The sequence below is a fragment of the Pomacea canaliculata genome, linkage group LG9, assembly GCF_003073045.1.
Source record: "Pomacea canaliculata isolate SZHN2017 linkage group LG9, ASM307304v1, whole genome shotgun sequence".
Lineage (NCBI taxonomy): Eukaryota > Metazoa > Mollusca > Gastropoda > Architaenioglossa > Ampullariidae > Pomacea > Pomacea canaliculata.
In genome coordinates, this window is record NC_037598.1 from 2,089,002 (window position 1) to 2,106,672 (window position 17,671).

The 17,671-nt window shown below is 44.3% G+C and overlaps 2 protein-coding genes across 2 annotated transcripts in view; one reads left to right on the forward strand and one right to left on the reverse strand.

Moving 5' to 3' along the window:
• Window positions 1–3,216: 3,216 nt before the first annotated feature.
• Window positions 3,217–5,588, forward strand: LOC112572066 (the record flags this gene model as incomplete). The annotated part of the gene is made up of 2 exons (XM_025251587.1): window positions 3,217–3,474; window positions 4,070–5,588. Coding segments are annotated over 2 exons (540 nt in total), but the record flags the coding sequence as incomplete, so codon positions are not given.
• A 914-nt stretch (window positions 5,589–6,502) lies between these two features.
• LOC112571785 (protein rolling stone-like) overlaps window positions 6,503–17,671 on the reverse strand; it is a 38,559-nt gene continuing 27,390 nt past the window's right edge. The window contains exons 4-5 of the mRNA XM_025251066.1: window positions 15,987–16,115; window positions 6,503–8,752 (exon numbers count right to left, since the gene is read on the reverse strand). Coding sequence (XP_025106851.1) covers window positions 8,277–8,752; window positions 15,987–16,115 — 605 coding nt within the window. The 3' untranslated portion in view covers window positions 6,503–8,276. The remainder of the gene's footprint in view (window positions 8,753–15,986; window positions 16,116–17,671) is intronic.

Sequence of the window (17,671 nt, forward strand, 5' to 3'; positions counted from 1 at the left end):
ATAGTGCCTAGTTGAGCGCATGAGTGTAGTTTGATAAATGGATGACTTGTCAAGCTTTAGGCTTGAGCAAATGACATGTGAGTCAGAATGCAAATATTTCTTACACGTCTCTGAGGAGTAATAGTAATCCTCCACTCTGGTCTCTCGGGATCAGCAGTGACATATTTGGCAGATGCAACATCTCTTAGTGAATGTCGGCCAGTGATCGACCTCGTTCCATGTTCCAGTAGCTATATTATAATGCGTGGAAAGTGGTGGCCGCGAGCCAAGAAGATCCAAAGAGCACACTGTTCTCTGGTGACACGAAATGCAATATGTTGGTGACGCACAGTTGTTTCTCTTTATCTTTCTGTCGAATGACGGGGGATTAGGGGCTACATCAAGAAAAAGCAGCCATGCAGCTTTCTAAACAGGTGTCAGACCTGTAAACACATGTCACATGCAGAGAAAGATTGAATAACGAGGAAGGTGATGGCAAGTGCTGCATAAGTGGGTACTCTTTGGAAGGACTGTTATGCTTTGCATTTTTGCTAGCACTATTCATTTTACGCACACACGTCATAGAAATATTTAAAATGTTATATAATCTGGACATGTATCTCCTGGGCTGATGTGCATAAACGAGCTTAAACATGAACTTAAGCTTAAGCTGGCTGACTTAACTTTAAGTATAGTACTCTGGGAAGGAATATTTAGGGGGAAAAAAGCTCAAATTACGTTTGTGTTTTTTGTGTTTGTTGTTTATTCCTTGTTATATTACTCCTCGAGGAGCATAGGGCAGCAACAATACCTCGCCATTTGTGTTTTTGTAAGTGCGATGTTTTATGTCATCCTGCGATGAACGACGATCATATTCTTATCTTCTCGGTATCTTCTTTGAGGGGACTCTACCTCCCACAACCATGCACGCAACTGATTACAAAGTCAAATGTACATTGTCTAAGAACACACACCCACAGAGTGCTGACCTCGCAGTGGTTTCTTCGGGGTTTAGAAGGTCGTGTTGACATCTATTTTATCAATTATATCCTCCTAAGTTTTGATCTTGCCCTGAGCGACTACCTTTGCCTGAAGTCCAAGGCCCATCCTGGGTGTCGTGCTTACACTGGTGACGACACACTCGAGTGCGCATCAACGTGTCAGAGGAGAGTGCGCCAGACATGCTGTAGGTCACAATATGGAAGCCTTGCTAGTCCGAAGGCACCAGCACACATTGCAATTACTGAAGGGATGTACAGCATATCGTCAGACTCAAGGACACGTTGAAATCGTAAGTCATTGATCTGTGATCATCAGTATTTTAACCCCCAAGTAATTGCTTCTCTACAGTAGCTCCTTGCCCAAGTCAAATGTTGAGGCTGAGTGTCGAGTTCAACCGATACGTCAGTAAACTAGATTACTCGTATAATTAATAAATTGTGTTTACATATATATATAAAATTAATAATAGAAGACGTACTTTGTGGTGTGAGGTGGATGTAAGCAGTTATACCAGAGTTTATTACTTAAGTGACACAAGTAACGTGTCGCTTGTGAGCTGCACAAAGTTCGCGCAAGGGAAGGAAACGTGACAAGAGTTGCATCCCTTCCCTCGAGCCGCTCTGCAAGCAAGACAAAACTATATTATGCTGTGCCAAAACCTTTTGGACGCAAAAATAACATAAAATAAAATATTAAAACCAGAAAAGGAGTTTAAACAGAATTTTTAATTGAACGTTTTTGTGTTTCGTAAAATTAATAGCTTAAACTAGTGTTAACACTGACTTTAGAAATAAAACTACAGGGTTAGTCAAAGTTCACATTTAAATGGCAGAGACCATTTATTCACACAACAAATATCATACGGGAAAGATGATTTACAGGGTGGTCTCAACCTGTTCGCCATCATGTTTAACACAGAAACCAGCAATCAACAGTTCCTATTTTGTGGGGGGGTCGAAAAGATGATACTACAGTGTTATTAGTATTAAGATAATTTTGACAATTTTGTAATTGTGGTTTCCCCAAAGAGGTGAAAAAAGAGATAATATTAAATATACCTAACTTAGTAAATCCACACTGAGCAACATTTTTAAAATTAAAAAAAGTTACATTATGTGGTAAACAAACAACTACAATTAGTTGTCAACTGTCAACAAATCATATAAAATCAATATATCATTGAGGGTAAGGAGGGAGTGGATGTACTGGATAGCATTGTTAAAATAATGTATTGGCATTAGAAGAATATCATTAGTACCTTGTGTAGCAATAATTATAATTATCAATATATTTAGTGTAGTGACTTATGCAAGCTGTAGCTTAAAGTGTAATGTGTGTGGTTTAGTAGTTTGACAAAAACTTGAATGTAACTATATTGCAAGCTTGTTTACTTAATATACAGCTATCGCAACCTTTAAAATAAAATTGATTGACTTTTGAAACTCTATTTGTGGTGAATTTTCAAAAGGAGGAGTAATTCTGTATTCTACGACATATGAGTTAAGAATGTTGAGGTTTAGCTAATATCAGAATATATACTGAGTGCATATTGGGAATGCTCAGAAAGTAGGAGAGTGGGGACCATATGTTAATAAGGTGCATTCCTTAATATTTGTTGTGTCATCATTTGACCATTTATTCTGGGCATGGTATGAGCTTACTCTTTTATTTATGGGGTTGGCAATGGGGTGGACTTTTTTTTTTTATACTCTTATTTGGGGTCATAGCTGGACAAATAGCTATATATTTCCTTTAGACCTTTAAGTAATAAACTTTTTATATCTTTCAAAATGGGCTGCTAAAGAAAAGCTTCCCTTATAAACTGTTAAGGGGAAAGAAATAAATAAAAAATATGTTACAACGTAGTTGCTGAATAAGCAATAAGATAGGCGCATGGGCTGTAACTGTAAATAATAGAACTGCTACGTGCAAATGGCTGACTTTTGATTCTAAACCTCAAGACTGGCATGGTTCTTACTCAGGGCATGGCGGTAACTTCTGACAAATAAGTCGTTGCAACCGAAACGGACATATGGCCGACGACTCACTCACTTGGCACCTGCAGCCTCACCTGAGATCGTCCGCCCCCTCCACAAGCCAGGTCAACTCCGCTGGAACCCAAGGAGGATTTGACAGCCCCTCGCTTGCACTCAGCGACGCCGGCGATCACATCGCGCAGCATAGAGGCGCTCCACAACACTGGGAGCGCTTCGATGAAGACGGCGACGACGATGACCCGGCGGTGAAAGCCGGCGGCGCAGAGCTTTCTGGGACTACCCTCCTGCCACCGCCCCGGGCAGCAACATCGAGGCCAAGGTGGAGACAAAGGTGACGTCACATCCGGTGTACTTCGACTGCCGTAGCGGTGAGGCGGTGGTGGTGCCTGGTGACATTGCGGGTGTGGACAGCTCAGGGACCTACGTCATCGCCACCCGAAAGATCCCAGAGCGATGGCGTGACATGGAGCGACCTCTCCGTGCTCGGGAGATGAAGGTGGGACAAGGAAGTGTCACTCCTCTTCTTCCTCTCCACACCCCTCCCCCCACACCACTTCCTGTTAATCCATAAGATTTAAATAATGATACAGTTTATCAGAAAAAAATCTCTTGGACCAAAGTTTTAAGGTGTTGTCCTGCCTTGAACTTAAGTTTACATGATGCTGATAATTTTGACTTGCTCCTCTAGTGGGAAGTTTGGGTTAGCTAAATCGGTCAAGACCTTAAAAAAAGGAGGGAGTTCATTTAGGTTTGGAAGGCTTTGGGAAGCATGGTTGCGGAGGGACTAAGACCCCTGTTAGCACGACAGTAACAATCGGGTGTCGCGGGTTGAAATCTCGGCTTCAAATACCTCTCTCTGAATCTGACACTTTTTTACAGGGTTGACAGTCGGTGGTTTTCTCCGGGTACTACGGTTTTCTTCACCCTGTGTGCGCAAAATGTCTTGAATTTGCAAGACGCATTTGATAATGATAAGTGTGTGCGTAGGACTTTATGTATGTATGTACCTTCAGTCCGTCTTTGTTGGTGGGATGGCACTCTATTAATAATAATAATTATTAATTTTCTTCTCCTCTTTCCTCGTGTCGCAGCTTCTCAAGATCTTCAGCATCGTCGCTGTCTTCCTCTTCTTCCCCACGGGGGTGGCCGCCGTCATCTTTGCTTGGCGCACGAGGCGTGAGTTCGACGAGGGCTTGAAGCGCGGCAACATCGACGGCGCGTTGAAAGTGGCTCGCCGAACCAAGGCCCTCATCATCCTGTCGGGGGTGCTGGCCATCACCACGGGGGTGCTGGTGTACTCGCTGGTGGAGCGCGCGGCACAGGGCTACAAAGTGGACACCGGCTACTTGGCCCATTCGTCCGCTGGTGGTTGACGGCTGGCGGTGTGGACTGGACAAGCTAAAACTTGGCAATGACGATGAGTTCCTGAATGGGAAGCTCTGTGTGTGTGTGTTTGAAGGGGGTGTAGCGAGAGATGTATAAATAAAGTAAATCGACAGCCAAGATGGGTGAAGGTTAGTGACTGGTTTAGGGTTAGTTACGGAGTACATATAGGTCCTTAAGTAGAATATCGGTGGGCTCAGTTTAGATGTAAGGGTAATGTTAGGAGTAGGTGGAAGCATGCGTGAGTGCCTCTGTGTTTCCTCTGATGTGTAGTTTGTGTGTTGCAACACGCCTAAAAATACCAATGTGCAAATATTTCAAATGCAAGTTGGATGTTTAGGAGGGATTGAAGTGGCACGCTTGAGAAATCTGTGTAAGATTTCTAGACAAGCAAATGGGTGGTCCTAAATCCTCGCTAAATGGTTGGGGCCCGACTTGGCATAGGAGTGTTATCCTTGCCGCATAAGTTTCTAGTGTGGCAGGACATCCAGTGTTCATTTGTTTTCATAGCAGTCAGCGAGATAAAAGACTACTTCTGACAGTCCTGTTATTCCATGGAAAATGTAGGGCGAAAACGCAGATTTGTGATATTTCGAAAACATTCCATTTTATGATATTGAAATTCCTGATTCTGGTTATGAATGTCTCAAAGTCTGGTTGTGGTTAGTCTGTCTAGACATTTAATAGTGTACCTGACTCAGTGTGCACTTTTATTGATGTAACTTGTTCCCTTTACCTGTAACGGACGAGGTAGGTGGATAGATTGATAAGCAGGTTACAGTGGGCAAATGTAACTGAATGTTTTTTACCAGTTGGTGTCAAAAACTGGTCGCGCCATTTGCCTGTTTGACCCGTCACATGTTAGTCTTATGGGTGGACGTTGCACGTCCCTATTTGCCTGTTGGCCATGTTACCCGCACCATCAACAGGCGATGCATGACATGAACACCAACCTAGTGTTTAATAGTAATAATAGTGAGATTTATGTAGTGCGTTTCGCCACAAGGAGGCGAGATCTTGACAAGATACAAGATGATGCCGTATAGTCAGGCATACATACACACATGCACAGTGAACATTGTCAGGAACATGAACTTAGGTAGAGAGGAGAACTGGTGAATGTAACAGGATAAACCATTGCACCAGGTATTTCCGAATGAGATGGGTTTTTAGGTCCAGACCAGAAAACAAGTAGCATTCCCCACTGTATGGAGAGACTGGCAGGCCATGCGAGTGAGAGATGGCCGAACCTCTCTCGTCTGATACGTGGGACAGGAGAGCGAACTGACCTGCCAGGCTTTCAGTAGTTTACTATTCCCACTCGCCAACCATACTTTGTCTTGAGGTAAGAAGAGAAATAAAGAAGATCTCAAGTCTTCTGCTGACTTGAGCAACATACTATTTTTGAGAAATAACTGCTGGCTTAGTGTTTGACTTACAGACACACGTCCACACTCACACACAGGGTAGACAGGTCTTCGTCCTGGAGGACATTGATAAGAACACTGCAATATTTTCACATCACAACATACGGCAACATGTTGCATTCTTGTGTACAAGTTTATTTGATGGTTTAAGCTTAACTGCTTCTTTCGAGCTGAATTATGCGCATCGACAGCCTCTGTGTGAGAGGAAATGCATTTTACAAATTATTATTCTGATATTATACAGAGGCTGTATAATTTTGAGATGAATCTCATGTACTGGAATATTTGAATAGTATTTTTCTGCCCACTAAACAGGGTCTGTTTTTTAACCACATTTTTGCAAGCAGGGCTTCATTTCGATTTTTATTTTTCGAGGTACGTGGGCCCAAATTTTGTCGAGAATATCTGTGCAAGACAGTGTCAGTGAATATTTTTGTGATGAATTGAATTCGTTTGAAAAGAACTTGTCATTTTACATTTGAGAGAACATGAAAATATTTAAAGGATTCTGACATCATCGTTGTTCCGTGTTTTTATGTACAGACGAAATGTGCGGAACTCCCTTTTCAATAGCCCTGGTGAAGATCCTTCGAGCCATGCTACGAATGCAGCCTCGTACACACACACACACACGAAAATGGACGCACGCACACCACACACACACACACATAACACACACACACGCACATATGAATGTCAACAAAACAAATTGAGTGCTTTTGGTAATGGTAAAGATTTTACCATCGTCGTCTTATGAGTCCAGTAAAAGTCTTCCAGCACAGAAGATGAACATGCACCTAAGGCCAAGTTTTCTAACAATTAGGGAAGAAGAATAATACAAGTTGAGGGAAGAAAATCTGGAACTCAGAAAAAAATGTCTGCGCCCCGAATTTTTTAATTTACACATTAAGTAATCCAAAAGAGGATTTAATGGCAATATATACAACATCAATTTTAAAGATGCAGACGTTACATTGAAATGTACCAAAACAGTACACACCGACGAATTATTCTCAGCAAGAAGAAGGAAGGAAGGGGGAGTGTGGAATGTATGTTTTGTAAGCACCGAGACATGAAGCACTTGATGTCAATGAGGCTGGCTTACCGACAACCTGCGTACCACACACACACACACACACGAACGAAATTTGGAATGGAGCACCGAAGCCTAACATGTACAGACTGACGCACACACTCACACCAAACATGCGCACGGCCCACATTCTAACTTTCATCTTCGGTCCTCTACCATCAGCGGACCCTCTAGCCATACTCAGTGACCGTTGAAAGGCAAAGCAGATAATGTGTGAAAAGGCAACGTAATGCGAAACCGAAGGCAAGTGGCAGAATGGAAGATCCAACACAAGGACAACAAATATTGAGTTTATCCTACGGCGACTACACACAATGGAATATCTTACTCGGCAGTTGTGGGGCACACCATGGTCCCTCCTCACAAAGGGAGGCATTACAAACTGTAGCTGGTTTAGAGCATCTTCAAAGCTGCAAGACCTCATCATAAAAGTTTAGAATTTCTGTTAGTTTGTCGTTGACCTTTGTTGACGAAAGAAAGTGTTACTGACCACATTATATGAACCTCTGCTAAGTACAAGGATATACTGAGTAAGCCATTGTTTGTTTTCATTGAAAGCATTTCCTCTAGCAATAATAATGCAGTTCAAACAAAATAAACTTTAACCTGGGAATTCGGCATGCCATGCACATTTTCACAGACCTTTAACAAAGCTCGCAGCTCAAAGTTACAGTTCAAAGGTTGAAAGTTCATTCGGTAAGCTAAGGGGCCTCTATGGGGAGTGGGAAACAATCACAGGTAAGAAAAAGGTTAAACGTTTATGAAGTATTTGAATATCCACACTCTATCCTGTACTGGTGATATATCCGTCGTTGTGCATAGCTACAAAAAGAAAAATGTTTTGGTATTGCTGCTTTAGTCTAATCAGTAAAGTTGAACAATTCGAAGCAGGAGTATTACTCTAAAGATAATTAGCAAGGCTAAGGGAGTGCTCCTACTGTCCACTCAATATTTGTAGTCCTCCCGTTAGCTGGTCAAAGGTCATGGCTACTTTCTGCTGTATTAATAGTTTTGCTTCTTTCTCTTTCTCCGATGTCTGTCAAACAAATGATAGCGTGAATAACTATTTAAATAATCCTTAGTTTTTTCGTGTGTCTTCCTCGGTGCGACTGTCGTGGTGTCTACTCATTTTGTAAGCTCGACAAGAGGGATCTCAAAGGGAACCAAGGAAGGACGTGTACTACTGTGAACAAGCTCGATTTCTGTAATCAATACACTCTGACTTTTCTGATGTATGAACGCATACAAACTCCGCCCAAGTAATCTGTCCAAGGGGACATTTTTATGAACAAAAAAAAAAAAAAAAAAAAAAAAAGAAAAAAGAAATGGATATTTTTAACACAGATAGAGGAGAAAGATGCGTTTTCCCTAGTGTTAACTTTGTATACGTTATCATCAATCTATCGTCTTCTCGAAAACGGTTTTTTTGTCTTCGATGGCGTCGTCAATAGTGTTGTAGCTGCTAGAATGCGACAAGACTATATTTTGCAATTCCGATTCCATCCTGGAGGCGTCGCCATCACAGACTTTCTGCCAGATGCATACACGCAGACGGAAGAAGAGAAAGAGTGTGATCTGAGCAAGAACACTCAGAAACACGCCCAGCACGCACGTGATAATCGCTTCAACAGGTTTCTTCCAGTTCATGAAGTTGTAGGCGTACTTGCTGGCTTCCGGTGGCGCATGCGCCATGTAGATGGTGCCTTCCTGCAGGAAGTAGAGGGAGTTGAAGATGACGTAGCAGGAGCCGAGGCCGATAGGGTAGAACATGTGGAACAGGCGGACGGGGGCTGCGATGACCATGAGGTCCACCAGGACGTACAGGGTGTTGGCCGAGTGTTTCATCTCGCTCATGCTCGTCTTCAGGAGTGCTGCAACAGACAAAGCCAAGCTGTATCCCATCCTCATCTTCAGGAGTGCTGCAACAAAGTCAAGTTGTGTCTCACTGGTGATCAGCCCTGGGATCAGGAAGTCTGAGGTTCGACTTCAATTAAAACCTGACCAACCGCAAACTAGTTTCGTGTCCATCGGAGAACTAGGTTTTGCTTCTCAATTTGCTCAAACCTGCAGCTGATGCATCGAAATGTCCTAATGGCGCTTGTGTGTGGGTGGTCAATATTTGTTTTCATCTTCAGATCTCGAATTACAAACATAACGGCGCTTACACGAAACAGTAGTTTTCAAAGATGGTGCTTGAAATAAAATACGATGGAAAACGCCCGAAGCATCTGTCCTCTCACTAACGAAACGCAAATTGAAATGAAACGAACAAGAAAGTAGTAAAGCAATATGGGGAAGAAAAAAGAAAAGCAAAGAAGGAGAAGAGAGAGAGAACATGCACCCTGCAGCTTAAAACATACAAAGCCTGACGCTGTTTGAAAGCCATTAGCAGTGTTGTTCATCTCTGACAAAAAATAGTCCCCATAGCCTGGGGTCGGTTAGTTCGCTTGAAGTTGGAGCAAAGATCGCTGCTCCGGGGTCTGTTGCTGGAAAACTTCCTTTTCCCCATTCAGCAGACGGATAACTTACTTATCAGGAAATGTCAAAGGAAGCGAAGGGAGAAATTCGGAATGCGTCTTCTAGATGCCGTACCCTTGACACGCTGAACCACTTGCGTAAACTATCACCTAGCTTGTGCATGACGTCATACTCTTTCTTCCGACCATAGCGGACTTCCTGGCTCAGGGCGTAGATTACGACTATACGGAGTCTGTGCCAGTGATGCCCGCTGGATATTGGTTGACAAAGTTTGCTAAACTCTGTGAGAACACTCAAGTCGATTTTTCAGTCAACGGCTGCCCCACAACACAGGACGTGAGAAGATAAAGATGGAGACAGTTGATGGGGGTCGAACTACGGCCACTCGCATTCAGGGGACTCGCGGCGGGAGGATCAGAATTTTTTTTTGAGCGGAGATGTGCTCCACCACCCCCCCACCTCCCCCGCTGCCCCGTCTTTTGCTGGCTGAAAAAAAAAAACCCTGGCATCTAAGGGTTCACGAATGAAGTGTTTCCTAGACCCCGTTCAATATACTGAGAAGAAACTGTGGTATGCCTGCCAGACTTTAGAGCAGGGAATTGTCGGTTCAAGGCTCACCAAATTATATGACTAGATAAATACCCTCGCCAAGACAGCAGCAGGAGAAGGGAAAATGGAAATAGAAGGATGGGATCTAATCTCCACATGGCATGCCCTAAACACGTTGAACCACTTAGTTTAAGGTCCGTGCTTTCACTATCGGACCTTTATTTGTGTGTGTGTGTGTGTTGCTGTAGAGAAATAGCGAAGTGTAGAGCTATGGCAAAGCTAAAGACGAATTGTCCAAAGTGTTTCTGTTGGCCTCCATAATCTTTCGCGTATTCCCTTCACCTCCAACCCCGTCTTTTCTAGAAGACGAACGTGACAGTTTGTAATCCAAGGGCATCACTGTCAGATGACAGCGCACAGTCTGTAGAAAAAGAAAGATTTTTTTCCTTTTGCGAGTTTAAGGAGCATTATCCGTCCATAATGGGAGGGGACGGGAAAGGAACAGAAAAGGAGAGTTATTTAAATGTACCCGACTTGATTTCTTGTGAAAGGTATCTAACATCCACCCCAAGACACGTCAGAACATATTTCAAAAACGCGATGTGAAGGGCGATGTTAAGGGCGAGGTATTTTTTTTATTTTGGTTTCCCAGACTAGGAGTAGGCGGCAAAGAGGGAAGGAGGGTTTTTTCATATCCGCCGGCTCTTGAATTAGGCATGAGGCGTGAAGCGTCACTTTGATAAGCACTGATGCACGCAGTCCATCCTGGTCGTGCCAAACGGTTCCAGTCGGTCAAGAGCGACAGAGCCCTCCCTCTCCCTCCCCTAGTACGATCAGACAACAGGACTGTGGTCGATACCCGACAGTAACTGCGGGTCTGTTCTCTCCCCAAGGCTAATCACAACAACCCTTCCCACACAGCATTAGTAGAAATCAACTACCATTTTAAAAGAGCAGAAAAAACAGATGGATTGAGCGAGGACGGACAATAAAGGTTTGTGTTTTGTGAAGATCGATCGGTCGTCACAGCATGAGGGGTCGGCTAATCAAAAATATGGTATTTGGTTGACGTCATCACTTTTGTGGGTGCGATCAATCAGGGTGCAGGGCTTGGGTCTGCATACCCTGGTTGGCGTCCCAGAAATGCCGAGCAGAGGGGTGGCCGGGTGGGTGGTCGTTACCAGAGAGCCGCTGAGTTTTTTGTGAGGTTTGTGGAGTGCCACAAACTGCAATTTATCGAAGGAGTCTGTGCTCTAAAAGAGTTCGTGGAAGCACGCGTGTTGGCAAATAATCTCTGGCCCCGAGTTGTTCTGACCTGCGAAAACCGTCGTTATGCGCAATCAGGGACGCTAACTGCGCAGCGGCATCCACAGCCACGGGTTAGCTCCCTTTGTCATGCTACTCGCGCACTGGAAGAGGCGCGCGCACACACACAAGGAAATAGTCTCGTGATAACTAAATACAGTGATAATGCAGGTCACGCGTCCTGTCTGTCCTGTCTGTCCGGTCTGTCCGGTCTGTTATGTCTCTCAGACACAAGAACCACAACAAAGGACCAAGAGGCGCCATCAGGGTTCACACTCCAATCACACTCCACAAGTTACAATTAATCTCGACCAAGACGTCCAGCAGACAGATTACAAAATGAGTTTATCACAAGAAGTTCGATTGAATGAAAAGAAATTCACGCAGTGGTTCAGGGGTCATAGGTTCCTGAGGTCACTGCTTTAGTTTAGGGGTGGCTAATGGACAAAGCGGGAAAGATTAATGGTTTTCATGCAGCACCAAGTCTTCGACATGGTTTGCACATTATCACACAGGTGAGTTGTTGATTATCGATTCCTTGTGATCGCGGCAAAGACGGAGGCAAAGACAAGGAATAGAGGTAAGTGGGATGAGAGAGAGAGAGGGTGAGAGAAAATGAGAAAGAGACGAGAAAGGTAAAAAACATAGTGAGAGAGCGTTTTCACCCGGCTGTTTGCAATATTTGAGGAAATTTCCACTAATGGATTCTAAAAGGCTCAAGACAAAAATCAGTGGAAAGATGCGACCACTTAAAGTTGATAACACAAACGCTTTTAGTGTGCATAAAGTTTGCTTTTGCTCGTTCAGCCTGATCACAAGAATAGCGAAGGGACGAAGAATAGAAGAAAGAAACAGAAGCTCCCCGTGTTAAATGGAGAAGTTCATAATTAGAGCGAGATTATTTAGACGATCGACTGTTTACGGGATGGAAATGCTATTACGAAGACAGGATGGTCGTTAAACAGAAGGATAATAGTTAAAAAAATGATGAGGGGGTCCCATAACCTTAGAAGGAGGGAAATGTAAGTAATCCACCGTTTCTAGGTGCACCTCGCGAATTAATGCGGAGCCCAGCCAGTTCCACCCCTTTATCTGCTACCATCTGCATAATAACTCGGGTACCCAGTGGACAGGAGGAGGTTTTTTTATTGACACTCATGGGTAAGCCGGTAACTGTTCAGTTAAGCTCACTAACCATCAGGTTACGGGCGACTACCCTATCCCCTCAACAAGTCTGGCTAATGTCCTGGTTTATTTGACAGAAAGTGTTTTCCATTAATGACAATTTGACAAATATAAATTAAAAGATGTTACGTACAGGTGTCACGTATCCGAGACGAGATACGAACCCTGTGACCATCGTCTCTGCAGAGGTGACATACGAGTGTTTGTAATGACTGATGGACTGGACCACAGGATGCCGGTGTGCAAGTTGTCACCTGGTCATTTTCCCCAACGAGCAACAGCAAGCATGGAGGACTTCATGTCAGATCCTTACTTTGCTTCAGAAGTAGGAAGGGAGGCGGAATTCTAGGAAAACTCTTAGCAGACGAAGACAGGCGAACAAACATCACCATCGTCCTTACTATTATATGTATGAGTGGACGAAGGATAAACAGATTTCATTTCTTTTTTGCAAATATACCCAGTACATGGTGTTTACTTATTTATTTCGTCACTTGTTTATTCTTTCTTTTTTTCCATTGAGTACGCACGTGCAGGTGAAGTGAGATCAACGAAAAGCATTTTTCTCCTCTAACAATGCTGTCAGGGCTGTAGAATTATTCCGATCTTTTTCAACAAAATTAGCTTTTCACCGTATTCCAACTGCATTTCAATCAATGACCCAGGTTGCACCAAGTTCCGATCAACTCATTTTTCACTCATTCCGTCAGCGACGAACACACGAGATGCACGATTGTAAAGTCTTCAGCATTTCTACAAACAGCAGACGTGGCATTGTTGGAGAAAGTAATGGGCAGGAATCACGTGACCACAAAACCTGTAACAGAGGTCAGGGTGGTGAAGGGGACAAGTGGGAAAGTAGCAGGGGGGTGGGATAATATATTGTGGATATTGCGCCTTCAGTTCCTCTTCCATTTTTGATTTTCTCTTTTCTACTTCTAATGTCTGTCCATTTTTCTCTCTGTCCTGCTTGTGTTTCTCATCATCTCTCATCATATTCACTTTATAACTGTGCTCTACCTCCCAACGGATTATTCAGACACAAACCGTCCAAACTGGGGAAGCGGTAGAACGCGCCGGTTCGACACCCACCCGTGTGGCGCACAAAGAGAGAGAAGGAGAGAGAGAGAGAAAGAAAGAAGCGAGGTCTGTAAAATCTTCTCACCAAAATCTTCCCTAACCCAAACGACCGGAAAAGGTTAGTGGACGACCGTTACTTTTTACTTACGAACTACGAAAAGAAATTTTACTTTACTGTGAACACAGTTACATCCTTTTAACCGAAAAGATTGTGAGGTAATTCGTACTTTAAATAAAACTCCTCTACATTTATTAAGATCCCATTTTAGATAGATAAAAAAGAAAGAAAATGGCCTGAGGTCTCATGCCAACCCAACAGCCATGTCTTTGGACTCCTTCCACACCCGACGACAGCACGCGCCACGTTCTCTCACTCCGTCTTTGTGAAGGTGCGAAGGACTAATGACATAAATTCAATCAGTTGGGGCAGGTTTTTGCACGGGAATAAATATGCAGAAGAATCTATCCTAGATGGAAAATATGGCGGAAAAAACTCAAGCATGTTCTCCAAATGCCAGAGGGTGTTCTCCAGCAGAATCGATGATCTGGGGACTTGGGGGCTGCTCCGCTGCAGGCTTTTGATAAGAAAAATCGCTTCTAAACAAAGGGACTTTGGTGAGTCGTTAGGAAAGAGAGATTTCTCTTGGTTAAATTCTTTTCTGACTGAGGGCTAAAGAATTTCCATAAGAATGAAGAGAAGAAAAACTGTAGCTGATCAACTTCTTTTCATCTTTATTAGTTTTTTTGTTTCTTTGCCAGTTTCTTGTCCTCTGTGTTGAACATGGTCCTTCTTGTTAAATATGTTAACTCATAGAATGTTGAGTTTCTGGCATCTGTTCAAGAGACTGTTGTTAACTTTAGAGATTTACGACATCTTAGCTTTTCTGCGCTAGTTCAGTCCGCTCTACTTATTGCTGATTCCGTGACCCCAGGTTGACCCTGTGGTCGTTAGCATTTTGATTCCTCATCTTGACACTTTTTTCCCCTGATGTCAGAATGAGGACGCAGGCACTCCACAAAAAATAGTGCAAAGTGACAATTTTTTTTCCTTTTCACAACAAATATCCACGCAAGTAAGCACACGCACATCAGCATATTTTCTGCACACGTCACCAGTAAGGAACTTTCTGGAGATGAAGTCGTCCTGAGGGTGTGCATGGAGTATTTGGCATTGAGATCTGACATTAGTCTACTTACCAACTAATATATACCTATAGACGTCCGTGGTCTACTCACGAGATCTTACTTGTCTACTGAACTGCCGACTCGGATCACGTGATCTAGCAAGCTCCAGCGCAGGCGCGAGAGAACCGCTACATCCGCTCCCCTCGCACATCCGGTCTGGCAGGTTTGCCCCACGGAGACGGAATTTTAGGTAACGCAGATCTTCAATTGTTCTACCAAAAGTGCTTTCTATCAATTGCTATCGATTACAAGATGTGTAGAGAAATGTAAGAACTCGACAGTGCACGATCCGACATGCAGAGGGACGCAGCAATCCTTGCGCCAAGTGCCTGACAGACTGGGGGAGCGGCTAGAGAGAGAGAGGGAGGGTGTGCCACTCAACTCTCAACTCCAATATCTCTAGGGTGGCCGTTGAGTGGATGACATATCTCTTCTTTCCCAAGAACCCCCTTTTTTTTAAATCTCCCTGGCAGCAATTACAATTGGGATTCAACTAATTTTTCACGTGTCAGTGGCTGACTGATGTACTTATTTATTTGCTTACAAAAGAAAACAAACATACTTCTGAGCTAAGAGTTTACAGGCCACAGTTATAAAATTAACTCATTTGCTCTTTTTACGCCGCAATTTAGCATTTTTAAGGTTATGCTTAAAGAGAACCAGTCGAGGGCACGTGAATTAATAGGCTCGTTAATTCGATAAGTGTTTCTGTTTTTTTAAGCCTCTTACAATAACAGAGACACAACTGTGCGCTATAAAGAGCACGACGATGTAGCTCGTCGTAACACTGAGGCTACTGACCCGCTGAAAGCTTTTTAATTCGGCGGACTAATGGTCTGCGTGGGTCTGGTGTGTCCAGTCGTATGTAGGGGAACTAGGGGCAGAATTAATTGTCCTCTGATTGAGAATCGATGCTGCTGGTTCAATATATGCCTTGCTGTATTGCCGTAGTCGGACCGTAGTAGGACGTAGCACCAGACTACACACAAAGCCACTGGACTGGCAGCAGCGCCTACAGATGGCGCTTGACCACTGAGGGCAGATGTCATCTCTCTGCTGCCCAAACTCGCCAGAATTGATGTTTTTCTCCGAACCCGGCTCCCTTCACTGGTCTTTTCTGCGTGGCCCATTCCCCTCCCCAGACCCGATTTTTTTTTCGTGCCCTGCCCTTCACCGATTCTTTCAGTGTGCCCTGTTTTTCATCATCTGCCATCCCATGTTCTTTTCTTGCCCTGCTCCTTCCCTGCAGTGATCTACTTTTGAGTGGAGGAGAGGTGGAGTGGAGAAAAGGTGGAGTGGAGGAGAGGCGGAGTGGAGACTTACGCTCGTCAGCGAAGAGGGAGATGAAGAGCCAGTAGGCCGCGGTGACGACGACAGCCGAGTTGTAGGCCAGCGCCTGCATCGCCCACTGCATCCTCAGCACCACCGGCATGCTGCGACAGTATTGAGGGTCTGTAACAGCCAGAGTACATGGGTGGTGATGCTGGCAGACACTACACAGGTTGTGACACTGACACATAGTACATGGTGCTGACACTGACACATAGTACATGGTCCTGACACTGACAGTACATGGGTGCTGACACTGACACATAGTACATGGTGCTGACACTGACACATAGTACATGGTCCTGACACTGACACATAGTACATGGGTCGTGATATAGTCAGCTGACCTGTGGTACTGTCCAACCCATATCAGTGATGGATAGTACTGAGGGTCAGCTGACTGAACCAAGTGCGAAAGCAAAAACATTTGGCACATAGTGCTTAAACAAAACTACAGGTGGATGATGGACGACGATGATGATGATGATAATGATGATGAAGATGATGATGATGATTTCGCCAGTGCTCGAGTCCAGTAATTTGTTGGTAACAAGATTAGCATCTGAGCTATTAGGTGTACCAGGGACATTAACCGACATTTTTGCCCGAATGCATGCACGTGGATTGTCCGGCCAGTCCGCCATTGCGGTAGCAGCTTCTCCACGCGGAGATGTGACTTTGTTTCTGCACGCGATGGAAGTACTGGGGACCACTTTGGTTTGTCATTGTCGGCACATTATCTATGTTTTACAAGGATCGCTTTCTCCCACGCAAGTGAGCGCTTCCCTCTCACATTTAAAAACGACTGTTCTTGGCCATCGTAACGATCGTCACGTGATCATCACGTGCCGCCATTTTGTTCCCTGGTCTCAGTCGTCACGTGCAGCGTCTGGCCACAAGCTCCCCTTAGCTGCTGGCTCGGCGTAAAACACCAATTCTCACCCTCAAGATCAAACTATGTTCACTGTTCACACGTGCAGGGCTTTGCCCTCATGAACTTGCTCCCCGCTGAACAGATGCAATAAGAGTGCAACTGATGGTGCGACCGACATTTTGAGATAAACACGACAATGGATGATGCGAGGTAAGGAGACCATCGTCTTGGAAAGAAAAGTGAAGTTAAGATCATTAAATGCTTCCTCTAGCTTACCTAACCTTCTGTATTTTTCCCCGATTGTTTCTTCAGTTTTTAACGAAGTAAGCGTTGGTGTGGTGTCACACCCTGCAATTTCTTATTAAAATGGTCAAACTCTCGTCCTCATCCCGACTTGTGATCGACACTTGTCGTCAGGCAACTCGCGTGAACCTTCGGAATTCGATAAGATCGTTTGACCCTCATACATTTTAATGCCCCGGGGTCGACAGAACTGGCTTGGCTCTTCTCACGAAGGGGTCAACGCTTCTACTTAACCTTCCATCTGCTCGGAATGTCGGACCTCGTCTGTTGCGGGGCAACACATCAGCAAGAGGATGCAACAGTTGGTGGGAGTTCCACAGTGGGCAAAGCCGAGATTGTGGAGGGCTTTGGGGAAAACAGTCAGGGTCGTTATCACGAAATTGCATTAATTATAGATCGGCCGTGGGTGCTAGCAGACAGGTGTGCTCCCAGCCTCCCACTCTCTGCCCCACATCAGAGTGCACCAACACACCATCAGCCTCCCTGATTGAGGAAATTAATA